This window comes from Aulonocara sp. 'chitande type north' Nkhata Bay, linkage group LG20 (genome assembly GCF_057382095.1).
Source record: "Aulonocara sp. 'chitande type north' Nkhata Bay isolate Kocher_YH1m ecotype deep benthic linkage group LG20, A_spYH_male_GT1.1, whole genome shotgun sequence".
Taxonomy (NCBI): domain Eukaryota; kingdom Metazoa; phylum Chordata; class Actinopteri; order Cichliformes; family Cichlidae; genus Aulonocara; species Aulonocara sp. 'chitande type north' Nkhata Bay.
Genome location: NC_141363.1, coordinates 8,723,843 through 8,745,677, shown reverse-complemented (window position 1 = coordinate 8,745,677; position 21,835 = coordinate 8,723,843). Strand labels below are relative to the sequence as shown.

General features: G+C 41.6%; 1 protein-coding gene across 3 annotated transcripts in view; it reads left to right on the top strand.

Annotated features, from left to right (window-relative positions):
• Positions 1-21,835, top strand: part of celsr3 (cadherin, EGF LAG seven-pass G-type receptor 3) — a 121,616-nt gene that overhangs the window by 59,362 nt on the left and 40,419 nt on the right. For all 3 annotated transcript variants that reach the window (XM_086277302.1, XM_086277301.1, XM_086277300.1), the window contains 6 exons: positions 2,266-2,429; positions 3,815-3,940; positions 4,940-5,109; positions 5,815-6,000; positions 8,447-8,557; positions 10,865-11,033. In XM_086277302.1, coding sequence (XP_086133428.1) covers positions 2,266-2,429; positions 3,815-3,940; positions 4,940-5,109; positions 5,815-6,000; positions 8,447-8,557; positions 10,865-11,033 — 926 coding nt within the window. The remainder of the gene's footprint in view (positions 1-2,265; positions 2,430-3,814; positions 3,941-4,939; positions 5,110-5,814; positions 6,001-8,446; positions 8,558-10,864; positions 11,034-21,835) is intronic.

The window sequence follows — 21,835 nt, the reverse complement described above, 5'->3', positions numbered from 1 at the left end:
ATTTTCGGTGGGAAACAGCCGTTTGCTGACTTGAGTGATCGGGTGACTCAGTTTCTAGCTAATGTAAGCTGGGTTTGCTTGCTTTTAGCGCTGTAAGAGAGGCATTGTGGCAAAGCTGGAGAGGAAGCATAAGTATCGCATCCTTTAGCTTTTATCACAACCGTTTGACTGAATTCAGGCTCTTAAATTCGGAGACTTAAATTTCTCAGTTTTAAGACGTTGAAGCAGAGCGTAGGAGGACTACAGTGTAATACTGTAGCTTGTTCTATAGCATAAACTTTGGTATATTCATACTGAGATAACTAATTTTAACATGAAATGAATCTATGAAATTTTTTGGTCAAAATGATAAATAAATACTGAATGATTAATTTTAAAAAAAAAGAACCTTAGGATGAATTCCTGCAGGTAAATTTGTTCTTTTGCCATCAGCATTGCAAATGAAAGGATGAATAGTAACTGACCCAGAGCTGTGGGAGGTGTTTGCACAGGATTTGCCAGCTTCTTTGCAAAGACAACTTTCATTAAACATAATCTGTAACTGAACAGAGGCTTAACAGATATTCAAAGACAATTTCCACTGAGTAGAAAACCAATAAAGCTGGTCATTATGTGCAGCTATGAGCAACATGCTGGCCAGCTGGTAGCTTTTTAAGCTATCTAAAGGTAAAGTGAGTGTGTGAAGTGACTGAGGGTAGCAGCATTACATTGGGAGATACATGCATTCACCGAGCATGTCTGTGTTCGCTTAATTACCAATTAAAGTTTCATACATCTGAAATGCTAAAGTTTAAACAAAATATTTATCCAGGCTTGTAAAAATTACCTACAGCAGAGATCAATATTTTGAAAAGAAAACAGAAAGGTGTTACATGTTAAAAAACGTTAAAAAACGCGCTGAAAGTTTAGAAATCTGACAGGATTTTAAAGTAACGATCAGGGTGATGAGGTGACGGTAGGGGAACTATGCGGGGGACTCAAGGCTTTAATGAGGCACGACTCTTTGACGTCTCTATGCTCCTTCATGTCTGTCTGTATCTCTCTGATGGTCTTGTTACCAGGCGTCTCATTCTGCTACACGGATATGTTCGTTTCTTTTCATTATCTCCGCTCGTCTCTCCGTCTCACACACACAATCTCTTAGGTGTGACTAAAAGATCCAAATTGTTGGTTTTAAATGCGTTGCACTGCCTGTTCCATCTGACCTTGTCGAACTTTTGTTCATTCTTTCTCAGCTACAGTTTGTGTGTGTCTAACCAACGAATGTCTCCATATATACTAACAAGTGCAAGAAAACACATACATATAAAGCGTATCCGCACATGCACTGAAAGAGCAGCGTGTCATAGTGTTGATGTCTGGCCTCGCCTCTGTAAGCTGTAATCACGTTTGCCGCGTCTGTCAGCACTAAGTGAGGCTGAGGGAAAAGAAAACGGATCAAAGAGGAAGGCTAAAGACTAACACGTCAACCCTCTCTTCCTCTTGCTCCCTTTCCATTTCTCCACCCGCCTCTTGCTCAGTCTTGACATTCTCTTCCAGTGATGTCCTCTGCTGACAAAACTTTGTCTCTCTTTGGTTCTCACTCAGCGCAGTCCCATAACTGTCACTTTCTATCCCGCCGAAATTTTCCTCCTCGTATTCCCTCTTTCCTTCCCAATACCCATCTGTCTCGTCATCTGCCTCTTGACATTTGGTGTAACTGTTCATCTATCTTTCAAGCTTTTTTCTTCCTTTGGCATTGCCATTCCCCCTCTTCCTCTAGAGCAGGCTGCACTTATATCTACCACCTTTTATTGCCAGATTGTGTCTCCTTTCTCCTTCTTCATCTTGTCATCCACCTCTACCTCTTCTCTCAAGACGGTTGCTGTAACTCCTGTTTAATCTCCTGTTTGTTCATCTGTCTCTTCATCTGTCTCCTTTTCTTTCTCAGTGTATTTGTGTTCAATCTGTCTGTTCCTTCTCTGTTTCCATTTTTACCTTAAAAAACACCATCATCTAATTTATCCTCAACATCCCCTGCTTTTCTGTGATTTCGATTCTGAATGATGACACATTTCATTTACCTCTGATGACATGTTTAATCTCTAGGTTTGTTTAATCCCTCTCTCATACCCTCTTTCATGTTCTGCCTTCTTTTCACCCCTTCTTCTTTCATCCCTCTCTCCTCCCTCTCTTACTTGAAGAAGAATAATCCTGTGTTTCTTCCATAACCCCATTTGTTCTCCACTATATTTACTCCTTGCTTTCTATCTTTGTGTTTCTTAGGTCTCTGGACTTGACTGGTCCATTATTTCTGGGTGGAGTCCCTAATGTGCCAGACAACTTTCCCTTTGGCACCAGGGAGTTTATCGGTTGCATGAAAGAGCTGCACATCGATAGCAAACCGCTGGACATGGCTGGATTTATCGCCAATAATGGAACGCTTCCTGGTCAGTGCTGGGAACCATGTTTGCTTTCCTTCAAACATGTATTATTGTGCATTAGTAACATTTAGCTCCTTCTCAATAGCCTTTTCACCCATTGTGGCAAAACACACACAAACGTTAGTATTTAAATGAAGTAGCTTTTAAGGGTTTGTGTGCTACGAACCACTTTGTGCTTCTAAACATTATAGGAAACAATAATGGGGTAGAGCCACTTCTTCACATATAGTCATATATAGTTAGGCTTCATTGCACTGAAATTGGATTTTCACTGGTGGACTGGGTGCTTGCATTACTTTTTATTATAGTCAGTGAAATGAAAGGAAAACATTTGTTATACATCATTGTTTTGTTGTGCTACTATGTGTAACTGTTTGCATATCTTTCATTTTCATATCGTATTTTTGATGACTTTTAACCTTCCAGTCGCATTCAGGGCAGACAGTTACAGGGTGGCTGTAGCTCAGGTGGCAGAGCAGGTCAGCTACTAATCAGAAGGTCGGTGGTTCGATCCCAGGCTGCACCCTGGCGTGCCAAATATCCTTGGGCAAGATACTAACCCCGTGTCCGGCAGCCTCGCCTCTGTCAGTGCACCCCAGGGCAGCTGTGGCTACAATGTAGCTTGCTATCGCCAGTGTGTGAATGTGTGTGTGAATGGGTGGATGACTGAATGTAGTGTAAAGTGCTTTGGGGTCCTATGGACTAGAAAAGCGCTATACAAATGCAGGCCATTTACCAAATCTGTCCGATTTAAACATAAAACACTCAGAAATATTGTGTTTTACATCCGATTGCCTCAAGGCCTTATGACATCCTCCACACTATGCACTTGAACATATAAAAATGATGATCACCACTTTTCATTCAATTTAGAGTGTTTTTAACTAGACTGAAAACTTTAAACACCCTGAATTACTCCGACAGAGGAGTTTTAGAAATATTGGCCAATTTCTTTCAGGCATACCAAAAAGAAAAACATTTCCTTAACATTTGTTTTAGTCAATTATTTATTTAATTACGCTTTGCCTGACCAGCGGGTTGTTGTGTTTGGCGTTCCAAAGACTTGTTGGCAACAGGGAACTTGTAGAGGTCCCTCTGATGGACAAACAGTGTAACATCAACACTCATTACATGGTTGAAGGGTGTTTCTCCAGTCTTATTTACCTTTTAATTTGATCATTTATTGGTCATTGTAGGTATTTGTCGTTCCTGGTGTCATTATGATACCAACAGACCAACAAATAGCCAAAAAATCGGTTGAACTTTATTTTGAAAATGCTTGTGTGTGTGGGTAATGTTATAAAGCTCACAGTGACAGCATGAAGACTTATCATGTACAGTATGTTGCAATTCATTTTTATAACTTCAGTGATCTCTGCTGCTTCCACTAGGCTGCAGTGCCAAACATCCCTTCTGTAAGTCCAACCCGTGTCAGAACGGAGGAACCTGCAGTGTGAGCTGGGAGACTTTCTCCTGTGACTGTCCCCTAGGATACGGTGGGAAGGACTGCAGCCACGGTAAGAGGCCGAGATTTTTCTTATCCCGTAGCCCTACAGTAACTACACTAATAGCAACCTTTAACAATGTTAATTTTATCATGCCACTTCAGCATAATTATTAGTAAGTAGCAAGACAGTTGCTGGTGGAACGAGCATTTTCTAGCAGTGGCTGGGATTTTAACGTTTTATTTTTAAAACCTGATTTTCACAGGACTTTGTTTTTCGGCTGTAATTATTAATTTGTTCACAGCTTAGCTAAGCTTAAATCCCCCAGATAACACCTTTTCACTTAATGTGGCTCAGTGAGTGTTGACCTGCATAATATGAATGCACCGTCTTAAATAAAAAGGAAGAATTGATGATGGAAAAATACAGTCCAACAGACTGAGCTAAGAATAAATTTAGCCCATGAGACAGTTGTTACTAGATATCTGGCTGTATTTCCTGTGTATAACTGAACCGTAATAAACCTTTAGAGATTTCCCTCTCATGAGTGGACATTCACTAGCCCAGGTGGTTTTACTCATTTATTTTTACTGGCATGTCTTGATTGCGAGCACAGACGTCCAACTCTAAGGGGAAATAAAGCGTCAAGATTCACTTGAGGGGAAAAAAAGAAAAAAAACATGGTGTTTATTGATCTCAGTGAAAAATGTTCACAAGTTCTGGGACTTAGTTTGTACTTCAGAGACTGCAGTGTAACATATGTTTCATCATTTAATTTTGGAAGCTTTTATACCTTTGATTGGTAATTAAACAACAGAGAGCAAACAACTGTGGAAGCTATTTGGGCATGAAATGCATTAAAGATCACGTCATGCCCGAACAGACATGGTCTGTTTGTCCTTCAAACCAACAAACCAATAGTCCTGATGATGCTTTGAAAAACACACAATATTAAAGTGAACAACTACAAGAATTATGTTGCCGACTGACGGATAAGGACAACAGTATCATCTGGAAATTGTTTCGGAAATTTCACTAATTTTCATTTTCGTTTTTTTCTCTTCGCCTCAGTGATGACACACGTACACCGCTTTCTGGGTAACAGCGCCCTCTGGTGGGACCTGAAGAATGACGTAACCATCTCCGCACCCTGGTACCTCGGCCTGGTGTTCAGAACCAGAGCCCGTGAAGGGACTTTGCTGCAGGCCCAGGCTGGCCAGTATATCAGCCTGGTGTTCCAGGTGGGCACGAACACATTTAACATTTAAGAGGCAAGGTCGAGATGGTTAGCGGAGGAGGGATATTGAGGATGTTGAAGATAAAACTGCAGAGGGTTGATGTGACGGAGGAGGGATGGGCTGAGATGGATTGGGATAATCTGCTGTGACGACCTTTAAAGGGAGCAGCCAAAAGAAGAAGAAGTAGTATTAGTGGAAATTCAGTGGTTTACATTTTAATAATAATAAAAGAGTCTACAGCTGGGACTACTGTTCCCTTTTAAATAACACCAGGCTCCATGGAGTCTGAAAGCAGTTCACATTTCTTTAAAAGTATCCATATCTGGTGTTGAAGGAGCTTCTTATGTTTCACCGTCTGAAACACTGATTGTGAGTACATCTATAAATGGTGCCCTTCCTTTCACCAACCTTTCCACTATCACCAGAAACTCAAAAAGCTTTAACTGCATTTAGGCTTAAACACAATTTGAGCTTGTTTATATACGTTAAGTTTCAGATGCTAAATCCAAAGAGTGTTTTAAATTAGCATAATCTCGGTGGAAGCTGAGCCAAGACGTCGGATTTCACGCTCCTACACACAGTCACACTCACACAGTCATAGCAGTGGATCGTTTTTTTCTCCCTCTCCCTCTTTTTTCTTCTTTTTGTTTTTCTTTTAATGTGATTTGCGAATTTTATTTATTCATTTATTCTTCTCGCTCTCATCAGGTAATTAATGGTCAGCTGGTCTTTTCGGTGACCCGCGGCTCAACCAGACCGGTGCGTTTGCGGTTGGATCAGGTTCAAGTGGCAGACGGCCGGTGGCACGACCTCCAGCTGGAGCTGCGAGACGTTCGCAGTGGCCGCGAGACTCGCTATGTCGCCACACTGCGGCTGGACTTCGGACTCTATCAGGTAGTGCAAATTATCATCGAAATCGAGCACACTTACACTAGAGGCACATAGTACAGTCGATTTTTTTAAAGGGGGGGAAATTAAAGTCCTTTAATAGCTTGAAAAAAAAGTAAATTAAATATTAAATTTATCCTGCAAGCATAGTTTAAATGAATAAGAAGGTTTTTTGTCGTATCTGCTTTATGAAATCAATAAGGCTTAATTTGGCTTAAAAATTAATTTTTTTGACTGTGTTCAAATTAAAAGAGGCAATTCTTTTTTTCCAGTTGTAATTCTCCATTTATTCTGTCTGTTTGAAATCTGCAGCTCCTTGATGGGCTATATTATTCGGTGTAATCGCCAGAGAAGTACTTAATTGAAATTTTAAAGCATTTAATATGAATCGAGGAAAGCAAACTTATTTAATTTCCTCTAATCCAGAATGTCCCCATAAGTACAGACGTCTCTCTCACTTCCTGCTTTGAGCCAAAGCGATGAAGGATGTATTTTAGGATGCTAAACATGAATAAATAAATAACCAATTGTATGAATTCCTTAAATTAAGAAAGATATTAGTTTATTGTAGATTGGGCTGGTGAATTTTTGCGAAAACCACCAATCAGACAACCCCTTGTAAGCAGCACTAGGCAACGGTGGGAAGGAAGAACTCCCTTTCAACAGGATGAAACCATGCTCAGGGAAGGGCAGCCATCTGCTGCAATTGGCTGAGGGATGGGTTGGAGAGAAAAGTAAAAAAAAGAACATAGGGAGACGGAGGACACATATAATGATATGCAGTGATGTATAAACACATGGAGGGGAAAAAGACGTCAGTGGAGAAGAAATAATCAGCGCGTTACAGAAAGTCCTTCAGCAGACTGAGCTCATTGTAACATGAGAAGGAGCTAGTTCAGGGTCACCTAATCAGCCCTAACTGTAAGCTTTATTGAAATAAAAAGCTTTGTGTCTAATCTTAAAAATACTGGCATACATAGCAGCTAAAAGGAAATGGCAAGGTTTTGGCGTGCTTGGTCAACAGGTGCTTAATAAAGTACTCTTGCAGTCTGCGTTTTTGAAAGCAATGTTATGCAGGGTTAAATTTTCAGCTGAGATTCTAATGTCGGAGTTCATTTTCCTTAATTTACCTTACATATGAGCCATGGGTATAATTCGCATGACATGAAAAAAGTCTTTGGAACATACAAAAACGTATTTCACACACGTCTTAAGGTATATTCATAGTACATTTCAAGTATATTTCATCAAAAGTAAACCTTGTTATCTTCCTATCTTTTTATTTCTTACTGCATTATTACTTCTCCCTCCTTCCGTTCTTTGCCTAACAATCCTTGACAGTGTTATACAACATCCTGCCTTTTTAAAACAAATACAAAGCCTATATCAAAGAAACACACACACATACGCACATACATATAAATGTTTAGAACATATACAGGTTTTTCTAAAATCCTGCAGAGCGTCAGACTCCCCAAGATGTGGGCTTCTAATCCTCGTTTCACTAATCTCCGGTGGATTATTATGTCAGATTGTACTGTGCGATGTTTGTTTCCGTGCATGCGCTAGTATGATGTATGCGCCTGTACATATGTGGCAGTGACATGAACACAGAGAAGCACGTGCACAACCACCGTCCGTATTATAATCATCTTTGGCTCGGTTTAAGCAAACACAAACAGCCTTTGTCGTGTTTTTATGTCGTGCTATTCCCTAAATCGTCTGTCAGCACGTTATGTCTTTCATCTGTTCATTGTAGTTCACCAGGCTATTCTCCAAAGTGCATCAAGTAGCACACTGAGCAAATGGTGCAGAAAAACATTTCAAATACAAAATTATTAAACAATTAAACGGCAGTTGCCTTTGAAAGGGGTTTTGGCACATGTGCCGCTGTTATCAGACATATCTCAGCTTCCATTTTAGCATCTTCTACTGCTGCTGAAACGGTGATGAATGCGGCTCATTGATTTTGCTTTCATGATCCTCGCAAGCCAAGTTGCCTGTCAACATTTCTTCACAATTCTGCTGGAGTTATCACTTGAGCATTGACCTTCTCTGCAGTGATTGCATATTATGGTTTTCTTCTGTTTAATGAAGCCAATCATTCAGTCGAATTCTTTTCACGCTCCTCTCCACCTCCCCTTCTATTTGACTGACACAAGCCTCATAATAACCTGGCGCTGCTCGCTGATATATCGGTAAATAACAATATAGCGGTTTCTGGAAATCAATAATCCTTCCAGGGAAAAAAATCGTATCTTTTTCAGTTCATTTTGATGTAAACTCATAACAGAAACATCTTTTTAATTATGTTTTTACTGATGGTCACTAGCTTGTAACTATTTTTTTTTTACCCTTCATTGCTGAGTGTGTTTGCTGCTATTAATAATCATATTCTTTTCCTTTCCTGTCTCCATCTGTTCCCCCACCTCTTTCCTTCTTTCCCCATTAGGGAACAGTGATAGTGGGAAATGAGATTCATGGTTTGAAGGTGAAACATCTGCATGTTGGAGGAGTGCTGGGATCTGGGGAGGTTCAGAACGGGATAAGAGGATGCATACAGGTAAAGGATGGAGTTTTTAACTCATAAGATAAGATAAGATAAGATAAGATAACCTTTATTAGTCCCACACGTGGGAAATTTGTTTTGTCACAGCAGGAAGTGGACAGTGCAAAAGTTATGACGCAAAAATTCGAATACAATAAGAATAAATACAGTACACAGCTGTACAGAATAGAATAAAATAATATACTATATACAGTAGAATAAAATAGAATAAAAATATACAATAAGATAAAAATAGAATACGAATGCTATATACAACTGAGTAAAAATACAACGATGCCAGAAAAGATTATTGCACTTAGTGTTATTGCACATGTGTGGATGTGTGTGTTTGTTCAGTTAAAGTCTTTGTTGTGGAGTCTGACAGCAGTGGGGAGGAAAGACCTGCGAAATCTCTCCGTCCCACACCGTGGGTGCCGCAGTCTCCCACTGAAGGAGCTGCTCAGTGCTGTCACAGTCTGCTGCATGGGGTGGGAGACGTTGTCCAACAGGGATGACAGCTTAGCCGCCATTCTCCTGTCACTCACCACCTCCACTGGGTCCAGAGGGCATCCTAGAACAGAGCTGGCCCTTCGGATCACCCTGTTCAGTCTCTTCCTGTCCCCAGCAGAGATGCTGCCGCCCCAGCAGACCACACCATAAAAGATAGCAGAAGCCACCACAGAGTCATAGAAGGTCTTCAGGAGTGGGCCCTCCACCCCAAACGACCTGAGTCTCCGCAGCAGGTACAGCCTGCTCTGCCCTTTCCTGTAGAGGGCGTCTGAGTTATGAGTCCAGTCCAGTCTGTTGTTCAGATGAACACCAAGGTACCTGTAGCTGTCCACAGCCTCAATGTCCATACCCTGGATGTTCAGTGGTTGCAGTGGAGAATGCTTGTGCCTGCGGAAGTCTACCACCAGCTCCTTGGTTTTACTGGCATTGATCTGGAGGTAGTTCAGCTGGCACCAGTCCACAAAGTCTTGGGTCAGACCTCTGTACTCCTTGTCGTCCCCATCAGTGATGAGGCCGACTATTGCAGAGTCATCAGAGAACTTCTGCAGGAAGCACTGGGTGGAATTGTGGGAGAAGTCTGCAGTGTAGATGGTGAAGAGGAACGGAGCCAGAACCGTTCCCTGTGGGGCCCCCGTACTGCAGACGACCCTGTCCGACACACAGCCCTGAGTCCTCACATACTGTGGTCGGTCGGTGAGGTAGTCCAAAATCCAGGTAGTGAGGTGATGGTCCACTCCAGAGTTCTCCAGCTTGTCCTTCAGAACCGAGGGAAGAATGGTGTTGAAGGCACTGGAGAAATCAAAGAACATGATTCTCACAGTGCTTCCAGCGGTCTCCAGGTGAGCGAGGGAACGATGTAGGAGGTGAATGACGGCATCATCCGCTCCAATGCCAGGCTGGTAGGCAAACTGAAGTGGGTCCAGTGATGAGCTTGTTAGGCGCCAAAGCTGAGCCAGGACCAACCGCTCCAGGGTCTTCATCAGGTGGGATGTCAGAGCCACCGGCCTGTAGCTGTTGAGGTCCTTGGGGCGTGAAGTCTTTGGCACTGGTACAACACAGGAGGTTTTCCAGAGCTGTGGGACTCTTCCCAACCTCAGGCTCAGGTTGAAGAGGTGCTCCATCACCCCACACAGTTGGTCCGCGCAGGACCTGACGACCCTCGAGCTGATGCCATCTGGGCCCGCTGCCTTCTTGCCATTAATCCTCCTCAGTTCCCTCCTAACCTGGGTGGTTGAGAGAGACAGGCTGGAGCCTTGTGTTGAGTGTGTATTGGATGCTGTTGTTGGGGGTGGGGGGGAGTGAGCAGGGTGAATAGAGGAGGTGTGAAGTGTCTGAGGTGGAACAGCAGCAGTGGGGGTGGGTGAGTCCTCAGCCGATGTTGTAGACTGTCTCATGGTTGAATCAAATCTGTTGAAGAAATGATTCAGTTCATTTGCCCACCTCACATCCCTACCAGGCAGAGAGTTCTGCTGTTTGTGGCCTGAGATGGTTCTGAGGCCTCTCCAGACTTCACCAACGTTGTTTTGCTGAAGCTGGTTCTCCATCTTCTGCCTGTAGCTGTCCTTCCCATTCCTTATCAGTCCCCTCAACTCTCTCTGCACCCTTTTCAACTCCTCTTTGTCTATGGATTTGAAGGCCCTCCTCTTCTGCTTGAGGACAGCTTTAATTTCTGGGGTAATCCAAAATACAGTGAAGATAAAAAATAAAAGTAAAAAATGACTCTGGGATAGGCCGGTGAATACGCTAATACAGCTGCTATTGTTTTTGTGTGTTGTGTTGAGGTAACGTGACCCTCACTTTCTCTTCCTACAGGGCGTTCGATTAGGCGTGAGACCGGACGCCCCCGCTCTGCCCCGCCCCTCTAGAGCTGTCAAAGTGGAAACTGGCTGCAGTGTCGGTAATCCCTGCCTCTCGTCTCCCTGTCCAGCTCATAGCCGTTGTTCCGACCAATGGGAGAGGCACACCTGTCTATGTGAACCCGGTGAGTGAAGCAGATGGTGTGGGCTTTGCAGTTGAGCTTGATGCGAAGTATAGAGACGTCTATTTACAGATGTAAACTAACATGCAGTATGCTGGGGATCTCGAGTTATTAACCATTTTTAAAAACAACCTTTTTGTTCAGGAAAAAATTACTAATATTTTGACTTGTGATGTAAAACTGTGCCATTATTGGCTTGATGAACGCGTATGTACGAATGTTGTAGGTTTGTAAAAAAATTTATTTAATATAAGTGTTAGTGTGTTGTTTTCATGCTACCGTCACACTAAGGAAAACAGTTACTGGAGACCGTGGCACGAGTGAAATGTGACTGTTCAAAGTAATTATGGTACGTCAAGACAGCGGTAAAACAGCATGAGGTTTGGCAATTACTTATAGTCTGTTTGTGATAACACAACAGTTAACCGATAAATCATGAAAAATCACAAGTCTGTTTCCACCTGTTGCAAATCTGTTACCGTCCACATGTACACAAATTCACTACTCACATTCAGAGTCCAGCCAGAACCAGCCATAGATTTGAAATAGAAATTCAGAAATTCCTCCACAAATGGTGACATAATTGCTACAAAAAAGATGATTTAACGGAAAAATTATATAGACACTTGGCAACCTTGCTTTTATATAGGGATGTAAGTAGAGCCGGTTAGCAACCAGCTAAATTGAGTCCTATAATGCAAAGAGATGTGTTGCAGACAAGTTGCACTCCTCAGTTCAGACAGACTTAGACTGATTACAGATGGCTTGGCAATCTGTATGAGAGTGACTGCAGTCGATCTGAGTCAGTTCTTCGTACAGTCAGATAATTTTGTGACATAATGCTCCTCCCACCCCTAAATGGACCCCTCCCCCAAAATAAATAAATAAATAAAAAAATTTAAGATTGCTTCACCATCTTTGTCCCGTCTCCTGCCTTAACCAACGTCTGGTAAATGTAGTATGCATTTTTTTTTCCCACCCTCGGTCTTACAGCTACAGAATAATGCAACATGTTCACAGAAATATGTGAATTTGTAACACCTAAAACAAAGATCAGCACATTTAACAAGTCTCTTATTAAATGTGAAGACACAACATCACCGCTAACTTTTTCACTACAGGTGAAACTAATAGTCATAGTACCCCGCTCCCAAAAAACAACTACAAAAATGCTAAAAAGGATTGATGTGATGTGATTGTTGTAAAATGAATAGATTAACAGACAAAATGTAACACACCAAAAAGTATTTTCCATTGTTATTTTCCACTCCAAGCCAGGCAAAATGGTCTAAAGTTTTGACCATTGTAGACATTCAATGTAAAATAGCTGAGGTTTGAGAGTAAAAGGTTAAAGAAGCCGGCTTACTGAGAAACAACAAAAAAGGGGAGTAATTATAATGTGTCCATATGCGTAGGTGTCTCCCAGTGCTGTAACTGGGTTAAACTGATATTTGGGTTTGCATAATGAGTCCCCATCCACCTGAGACCAAGAGAAAGAGACCGACTGCAGGCTAACTTCCAAAAGCTCCTTAGTAAGGTGAATATAATGAGGTGGAATTAATGTGGAGGAAAGGAATATGATTAAAAGAGAAGGAGAGGGGTGGAGAAGTAAAGAGACAGAGGAGAGAGTAAGGAAAGTGTATACTGTATAGAGAGATGCAGCGAGGAAAAAAAACAATTGAAAGATGAAAAATGCAGAGGAGGAACAAAGGGAGTGAAAATATAAATGATTAATGAACAGAAAAAGGCGGGTGACAGAAATAGTGTAAAAAAATGAAAAACACAAAGTTTGGAGGAAGGAAGGGGAAAAAAAAGAGGGCACGAGAAAGTCAAATCAAACAGCCTGAAAACACTAGTGACACGTCTGGGAATATACGTACACAGGGATGAACTTGGAGTTGAGAGAAAATTAACATGACAGCTGCACACATGAGAGTGAAGCAAGGAAGAAGAACAGCGTAAGGAGTGATATTTGATATTTATTTGGATCTAGCAGTTAGCAGCAGTGCATGCAACAGAAGCTCTTCAGCTCTAAAAGTATTGATGTAACATGTAAGGCCAGCTGAACGGGAGGCGATTAAGAGAGATTATTTATATTATGGGTAAAGGGGTGAGGATACAAAAGACTGGCTGGCAAGTTAGCAGAAAAAGAACCATTAAAGAGAAAACCAGAAGAAAGACAAAAGTTGCCTATCCACGTTTTGAGATTAGTCACCTTCCTTCAAATCTGCTTCAATATTTCTTCAGATTTTTTCTGTACATGTAGAAAAAACTATTCTCTTAATTTTTTTCATAAAACTCAAATATTTCTTTAAGATTAGGAAGAACTTTTGTAATGTAAAGCAAACACCAGCGACAGAAACAGTAAATTATAATCAGGCAGCATCCTCTAAGGCTGAGACGTGAAGCTGAGAGTGAAATGCAAAAAAAATCAAATTCAATAAGTTTCTATTTGAGGCTGGTTCCACATACGGGTCAATGCCAGTAGACCCAATGATGAAACGTCTGGAAGGGCACCTTTCTCTCTTTATAGAAAAAAAATGTGCTCAAAGCCTGACAATAAGAAAACAAAGTTTAAAGCATTTTTTTATGAAAAATCTACTGATGTGTTTTTTTTTCTTTCTTATAACTCATTTGTTAAAGGATCAAAATTATGAAATGTGTTTTCAGTTTTCTTGTTTCCTGTTTTTTCATTAGCCAAACTTCAGTGTAGCGAATTTCAGCTTTACTCCCTCGTCTAAGTATGGCCAAAATGATAAACCCGAGTCCACAAATTAAATGGTGCGCTTTTATATCCAGTTTATGGTTACAACACAAAACTAACTGGAAAAGTGAAACTGATGGAGAAAACTCATCCATCCGCCCATTCATTCATTATCTTAACCACTTAGTCCTCTGTCACACAGGCCTACAGACTGATTGGTTACCCCCTCAGGGATTCCTTGACTAGTTTGCAAGTGGTTGTTAAAGGTTGCAGGCGATTGCTGCAACCTGTAGCACCAGTTGAAATTGGTCACAAAGAGAGTGGTGCCTCAAAAACCTCCATGTGATCACTTTGGTTGCTAGCAGATTCCCATAGGTAGGTGTAGTATGTATGAAAAGTGCCATCTTGTCAAACATTCACCTTTAACTCTTTCAGCTGTAGTGAAACTTGGAAAAAGTGCAACACAGAGAATGGAAAACATTCGCCTTCACCAAGTAAAAGTTGCGCGAACGACATTAGTTTCACTTAAGACAAACATTCTCTGAATGATGGAGATTTTGCGAATTTCACAGAGACAATCACAGCAATCACTCACCTACAGGTCAGAGAATTACCATTTTTCCCCTTTGACTGGTGGTTGCCATATGGTTGTTGAATTTCTAGGTCTATGAGACTGGGGCTTCATGCAGTTTGGGTTTGGGGGAGACCCTGCAACAGATTGCCAGCTTGTCACAGGCCTAAATTAGAGAGATGGACATCAATCAGCCAGTTTTAAATCACATGGAGAGGACACAAGCAGCCAAAAGGGGTTTCATTCAGTCTCAACACAGAAAGACCCCAACAGACCAGCAGATTCAAACCCAGGACTTTCTTGTTATAACACAGCACTAACAGTGCTGTTCTGTAGAAGTATAGGATGTGATTAGGTTGCCATTCCACTCTTTAAAAACAGACAAGCAAAATGGGTCACAGTTGTCACATATCAGACTGATTTTGCTTTGTAAGGAAAAGCAGCAGGCTTGAAATGAGATTCATGAGATTGGTAGTATGTCGTGCTTTTTAGCCGAAGATGCCTGATTGCTAGGTCAGACTACCTCAGCACATAAGAAGAAATAAATAAATAAACATAGCAGCTTACACCCTCCCACGTCTGTGGAAAATAAATTCAGGAAAGAGCATCAGGTATAACACTCCAAAGTCTTCTGCATAGACTGCTACCACAGCAGCTACCTTTAGAAGGCAGAAGTAGGTGATGAAAAGTTATCCAAGAAAGAAAAAGTGATGAAAATGCTCATGATGCTTGAGGGAGTGAAAGAGGAGTCAGTTTGACTATGTGGAGGATATAGTGAGACAGCCTCAGGCCTTGACAGCATGGTAGAGGAAGCAGAGAGGCACTGCTATCCCTGTAGCATCCTGCACCAGCCCGCAAGCTAATGCTAACACCTTGACTTATTAACTTGGAGCATGCACTCAGACTCGGCACACACACACAGATGCCTTCACACTGAGACTCAACCACACACACACACACACACACACACAGCGTTTCCACAAACTTAATATGCGTGCACTTATTTACTGTACACACATGCGCTTTCATTATCATTACATTTCATCAGCACAATGAGCATTAAAAATTGAGACTGTTATAGAATGAATGCTGCTTAGAGACAAATCAAAGTTTAATAACGGCAGAGGGAGAAAGAAGTAGATGCGCACTCTGAATAATTCCCTTTCATGTGTGTGTTTGTGTGTTTTGCCCTGGTGCTGAAGTTAGCTTAATGGGTCTCGGGTAACTGACAGCGCATCTGACCTGCAAAAGGCCTCCTAGAAGAAACACACCGCCTCTCTGTCAATCACACACACACTGAAACAAGGTTCTGCATGACGAAGCAAGGAGATATCTGCCTTCTAGTCTCCTCACTGTCTGTGCGTGTGTTTGTGAGAAAGCATACAGCAAGTATGACTATGTGCGTGTTGCTGCCAGCTGCTTCAGACTAATTGGCCGTTGTGAAAAATGAGATCTAATATGAAAAATTGCAGCCATGTTGATTTATGTCCATTTGAGTTCTCGGACTGTTTAGAAGCCCACAAGATCATATGCAGAAAACACAATTGGAGAACGAGAACTCTTGTAACTGCTTTTACTGCAGTAGAGAGTAATTCATCAGTGTTTTTGCCTTTTGTCAAGGTGTTACAGACTGTTACATTCTTTAAATGGAGTTTGGCGGTGGAAGTGCATTGTTGGTTTGGGCGTGGTGTGCAGCTGCAGTGTATTAAACGCCGTGCCTCTGGGAAAAGTGGTGGAGATATATGAGCTTCGAGTTGTAGTTTCCTGTGCTCTAACCTGGAAGAACAGGCCAGTAGATGCCAGATCCTCAGGGTGCTGAATCAGGGTAAAGTTGTACTCTGTGACAAATGACTCCTCAACTGGAAGTGTCATTTATTGATCAGATGTGATATCAAAATAAAAAACATACAGGTAGACCACTGTTATATGACTATATGAATGGTGCACTGCAAGTACTGTGTAGTGTGTACTTCTTTAATCAAAAATATCTCTGAAATGATTGCAGCTCGGGGGTATAAAGTGTGTAATAACATCATGACACTGAGTAATGTCTGCAGGGGATACAATGTCACAAGTAAAAGCACTTTAAAATAGCTTTACTACATTAACTCTGTCTCCAAATCTCCAAATCAGCAGCAACCTCTGCAGCAAAGTATTTGCTTCAGCAGCAGAGCCAGAACATTTTTATGAAGTTGATCGGGCTGAGACCATTACTTGCATGGTGCATAAAGATAACACAGGACGTGATCCTTCAGGTCTTAGGCCTACAGCAAATCACTATAGGCACTTTGATAACTTATAACTAGTGCTGTAAGCGTTAATCTTGTTAAAATGACGTTAACGCCATAACCGAAAAATCTCTGTTAGCGAGTTAGCGCGGATCGCCCTGTGCGTGGGGCTGCACAGCGTCAACACGTTAGCTCGTTAACGCATTAATGCATCAAAAGAAAGAGCAGGAAGTTCGATTTGTAACACTTTCAGATGATGTGAAAACACTGATGGCTGGAATATTTTGTCATTAGTGTTAATTAGTCAATGAAGCTCTCAAGAAAGTCAAGTCAAATAGTTGATGTCACTGTTAAAATGTGTGTTTGTGGGAACAATAGCATGGTGAAAGGGTTCTGCAGAACGCTCTGATAGAAAAGGACAAATTAATGACTTTAACAACTGTTCATTGATTTTTGTGGGGTAGCTAGAGGGTTGGCCATACGTCAGTGTGTGGTGTTCATGGCCTCCTCTTGATGCTTTCTTTTACCCAGCAAATATTTCTACACTGAAAAACTATCAGGTGGAGATCTTCTCTAGATGTCTAATCATGGTTAAGAAATACATACTCAAATGAAAGTTTGAGTAAGATGGTGGAGGTCGTGGTGATGCCAGTTGGAGGTCAGACATACAGAAGGAGGTTCATTCCTTCTGTATGTCTGAATTAGAGTAGAGAGAGTCTGTTTTGTTTTTAATCAATAAAGAGACAAAGAGTAGAATACAACAAAATTAAAAAGTTTCTTGAAAAGAGACAAACTCATTAGCAGTGAATCAAACTCTCACACACAGCTTCATGCTTTTGGATCCACAACTGAAATGACTGAATTAATTGACTTGTCGTTTGATTGATCCCGAGTTTATGATGGTAACATCATGACCAGAGTAAGGATAACTGTAAGAATCTGATTCATTCAGTTCACCATGCAGCGAATGAAACAGAACTTAAATGTATAAAACGGCAGCTTAACTGTGTTGTAATACTCATCTGTGTATTACAAAAAAAAACCCAAAAAGATAAATGCAATTTCTTCCTTGTTATGAACTGATCTATATCTCTCACGTTCAAAGACACAGTATCACGTGATCTCTATGGAAACGTCGCTGACATCTGCCTGGCTCCGGTTCAGTTTTTGGCATTGTTCCACGACCAGTTTGTATCAGAGAGACGACACTGGGGTTTCAGTCGTGTTTGCTTGTCAACCTCTTGACGCTATGCAGCAGGGCACAGTGGGTTGCCTTTGCACAGAAGGTTCCTGCTAAAACATGTAACTAAAACAGCACAAACCGAACTAAAAGTTCAGTGCATATTTGAACGAGTGCTTTCTTTCTTTCATCGTGAGCCGCCGTTGTCACATAGTTACTGAACTCGGCGCTCAGTGTGAGCATTTTGTTTGGGAAATTTCGACACGCACAATCTTTCCACTGTCAGAGAAGACAGTTGGATACACAGAGGATGAATGGACGGTTCAGTGAACAGATGACTCATTGGTCTTTCCTGATTGTAGTCATGTGGAGAAGTCAAGCTGATGTTGTGTTACAGGAAAGTCAGACGCGAAGCTGTGAGTCACGCTGAATGTGTGTAGCCCTCGAGAAGCACAACTTTTCAAACCAACTCCTGCACCCTGACTGCGAAAGATGAAAAACACATGCACGCCATTCTTTGTTCTTCAGGCTCGAGCCTCTTTCTCGCTCTCGTGTTGTGTCGAGAAGGCCAGTGTCATTATACGCGTCTGAAAACAGCCAAGGCCGTTGTCGTCTCCCTTTTTTCTGTTGCCATGGTGAAACTGTAAAGATGTATAGTGCTGATAGAAGAGTGTACGTGTGTGTGTACCTATGTGTGAATGTGTGTGTGTGTGTTCAAGAAAAGCAACAGATGTAGAGAACAATAAAATTAAAGGTGGAGAAGACAGAAAATAGGCACAATGTTTTTGTGCATTTGTTGTTAGAAGAAATTGTGAGATGAATAATTGGAAACTGAACAATGGCTCCAATTAGCTTCATTGTGTGAAGTTTTGGAGATGAAGCTGGGTTAGTGTCTGTTTTTTTAAAAAATTATATAGCATGTTTGGGTTTGATTATGTACAGAGAGCAGAAAAAGTTAGAAGGCCATGCAATTACTGAAAAAGGATTCATTTGAATGCTGGTGTAAGTGAATACTGAGTACTAGCAGAAGCCAAGGCCACAGGCTTGAAAGCAAAGCGCCTTCTGTATTTTCTTTAGACGGACAAGTGAAAGCAGACCTTGCACATGTTTGTCTGCTTCGCTGAGAGGAATGCAGACCTCAACAAGCTGCACGCACACATCAGCCAGTCACACTTCGATCTGCAGAGACGTCCTTCTGTTCTGTGCCAGTAAATTAAAAAGAGGGCCTGAAAGCCAAGCTGGCTTAAGACACGAGGTGAAAGCAGAGATTTGTTGATCGGTCTGGAGCTCTGGATAAAATATGATGAAAACAAGTTGTCTGTGTTTGTGTTGTACAAGCAATCAATCATGACTGATTGGTGAGGACAAATTGTTTGACTCTCTAATGCTGTCAGGTAAGAATTTAGATTTTCTAAAACCTTGGTTTATGACAACCTCGGCTTCACGTTGTGTTTATTAGTAATTAACATGCCTAATGTAGCAAAGACCTTTAATTCCCACGGCAACCATAAACAAATGCACGATAGGTCCACATACAATAAAGGCATGAGTCTGTGCTACCTGATTAGATAGAAATCCAGGCATTTACATGTTATTTCTGTCTATTTGATAACCACAACCTTGCTAAACAAAAATATATGTTAAGTAAATGAAACCTCAAATAATAAAATATTGGCAGATTTTTCTGTGGCTCCACAGTTGCAGATGAGAATCCCCTGAGAAGGAAAAACCCAGCTGTATCAGTTGGATTCATTATTAATTATTACAGGCAAATCTTAGTTTTATTTTTATTATTCATTTGAGTCTGTGGAATGTTTTATTTTAAATTCATTGCTTTTATTTCTGGCTTCACGTGAGTGTAGATTTTTTTGTCATTGAGTAGTCCTGTAATATTTAAGTCCCCCTATTAAAAAAAAGGCTCCCTAATGACTAAATAGCACAATTATGCTCTTTTTAATTTAAAAGGAGGTCTAGGTGAGAGGCCTTCACTATTTGTGCTCAATACACTGCAAAATATGCATAAAGCGCTCAGCTTTAGTCATTAGATTAAAGAGGGGTTTTTATGTGCTGGCCTGTATTACCATATAAGAGGCGGGTGTGTTTGTGTGGAGTGTCTCGGGATTGCATTGAAGTGTATGACGGCTTCGTTCCTCATGCTGCACACAAGTATACCTTGGGAGTGTGCGCGTGTGTTGTTGAAGTGGCTTGTTCAGCTGTGTTGAAGTGTACTGTCCTTGCTTTTTATGTAGCACATTTCTGTGCTGTTATGAAAAAACGACATTTACACTTTCTTTTCCAGTGACATTATATTGCTTTCAGTTTTTCTGCACGTGACTTGTTGTCCATAAGTGGCACAGATGTTCCTGTACGCTATCTCAGCTGCTTGGTTGTGCCTCAGTGCGCACGCAAGGTCCACATACAGTAAATATCCTGCTACTAAGTAGTACAGTCTGCAGGTCCTATCTGCTTTGGTAGACTCCTGCCTCTATGCGTCTGGTGCTTAGGGCCTGTTCTTGTGCTGCCGTGATCAGAGCCTCTGTGCTGTCCTTTTAGCAGTTCTTTTCTGGCCACTGGTAAGATTTCTTGATGTCAGCCACTTCCTCTATTTGTCAGTGGTTCATCCCATTCAGGGCCTTGGTCGTGTAGATTGCTCCTCTTTCTGTTCCTCACCGTCTGTCTTCAGCTGCCTGAGGCGTTCTTGGAGCAGCTCTTCTTGGGCGCCTGATATATTCACAGATGCTCCATGTTTCATTCTGGATTGTGCCTCTGACACTAATCCTTGCCCTCGCCATTTGCAGTGCTCATAGAGCCTCAGGGTGCTGGACTTCCGGTTGTGAGGAGTTTTTGTTTCTTCACATCAGTGGCATCTCTCTCCTCCTGTGACCAGCTTGGTACGACAGTGGGGTATGTGCTGAGCAGTAGAGAGGATGTATTGATGGCTTGGATCTTATTCCTACCATTCAGCTGGCTTTTTAAAACCGTCTTATCTTCTGGAAGTACTTGTGGCTGACCTTTGTGCATCTTTATCATGGTTTCCCTTGGATTGTGGGATACCCAGGTACTTGTAGCTGTCCCATATATCTGCTATTCCTCCTTCTGGTGGCTCCACCCCTTCAGTCCAGGTTATCTTCTCTCTCTTTTTTACCATTTGGCCAATATACCCACTTATCCAGGCTAAATGGCATCCTGATGTCCTCGCTATCGATCCTGATGAGGAGGATTGGTGAGTGTGAGGTGACTGATGGTCACTCCAGTCCTGAATTTATATCTGTATCCAGTCTTAGTGATGAGCAGGCTTACAGGACTGACGCCTGTGCAGAACAGCAGTGTGAACAGTGATATATTTTGCATTTGATGGTGACACGTGTGGTTATTACCAGGTACTTCTTGGTGAGTTTGGATGTTGGCTTTCTGCTCATCCATAGTTCTCACATGTGTGGCATATACCCTCTCATTGGGTCGGCATATGTGATACATAATAGCATCTCTGCATCAGTTCTATATTATCAGCCGTTGTCCATGGATGCTTTGTTCCAGTAGCCTACTTCCCATCAACATGTCTTGGTTCCTCCACACCTGACGTGCATATATATTGCCGTATAGCAAGTGGAATGTTTTCTTGATGCTACTCTTGTACTTGTTTTGAACTCAGAAAAAAAAAAAAAAAAAGGAAGAAGCGCTGTGTTAGTGTTTCAGCGGCTGACAGTGTAGCAATGCACCGTTGCGGCATGTTTTCCAGTGGCTCGCCCAGCCGAAGTGCGTCAGGAGAATGACATTTGTGATAATTGCTGTTTGATGTTTGAGATGTTTACTTGCGAGTTGACAGGTTATTATGTGTGGTACACAGATGGAAGACGCAGCGCCATACTGCATATTCAGATCTCAGTGTTTGCTGTGTTCTGCTTTTATTTCATCAAATTACTTGGAAGGGAAGTTCTTTACACACTAAGGTTGTCTTTTTTTTTCTGTAGATGATTGTTTCCAAAATAAATCCGTTTTTTAACGTTAATAAAACTTGGACATACTCAGTGTTAATATTTAGGTAGCAGTAGGATGAATGGATATTTGCTTAGACCCACTTAAATATGCATAACAAGTCTCCTGATATTTTTTCTTATAAGT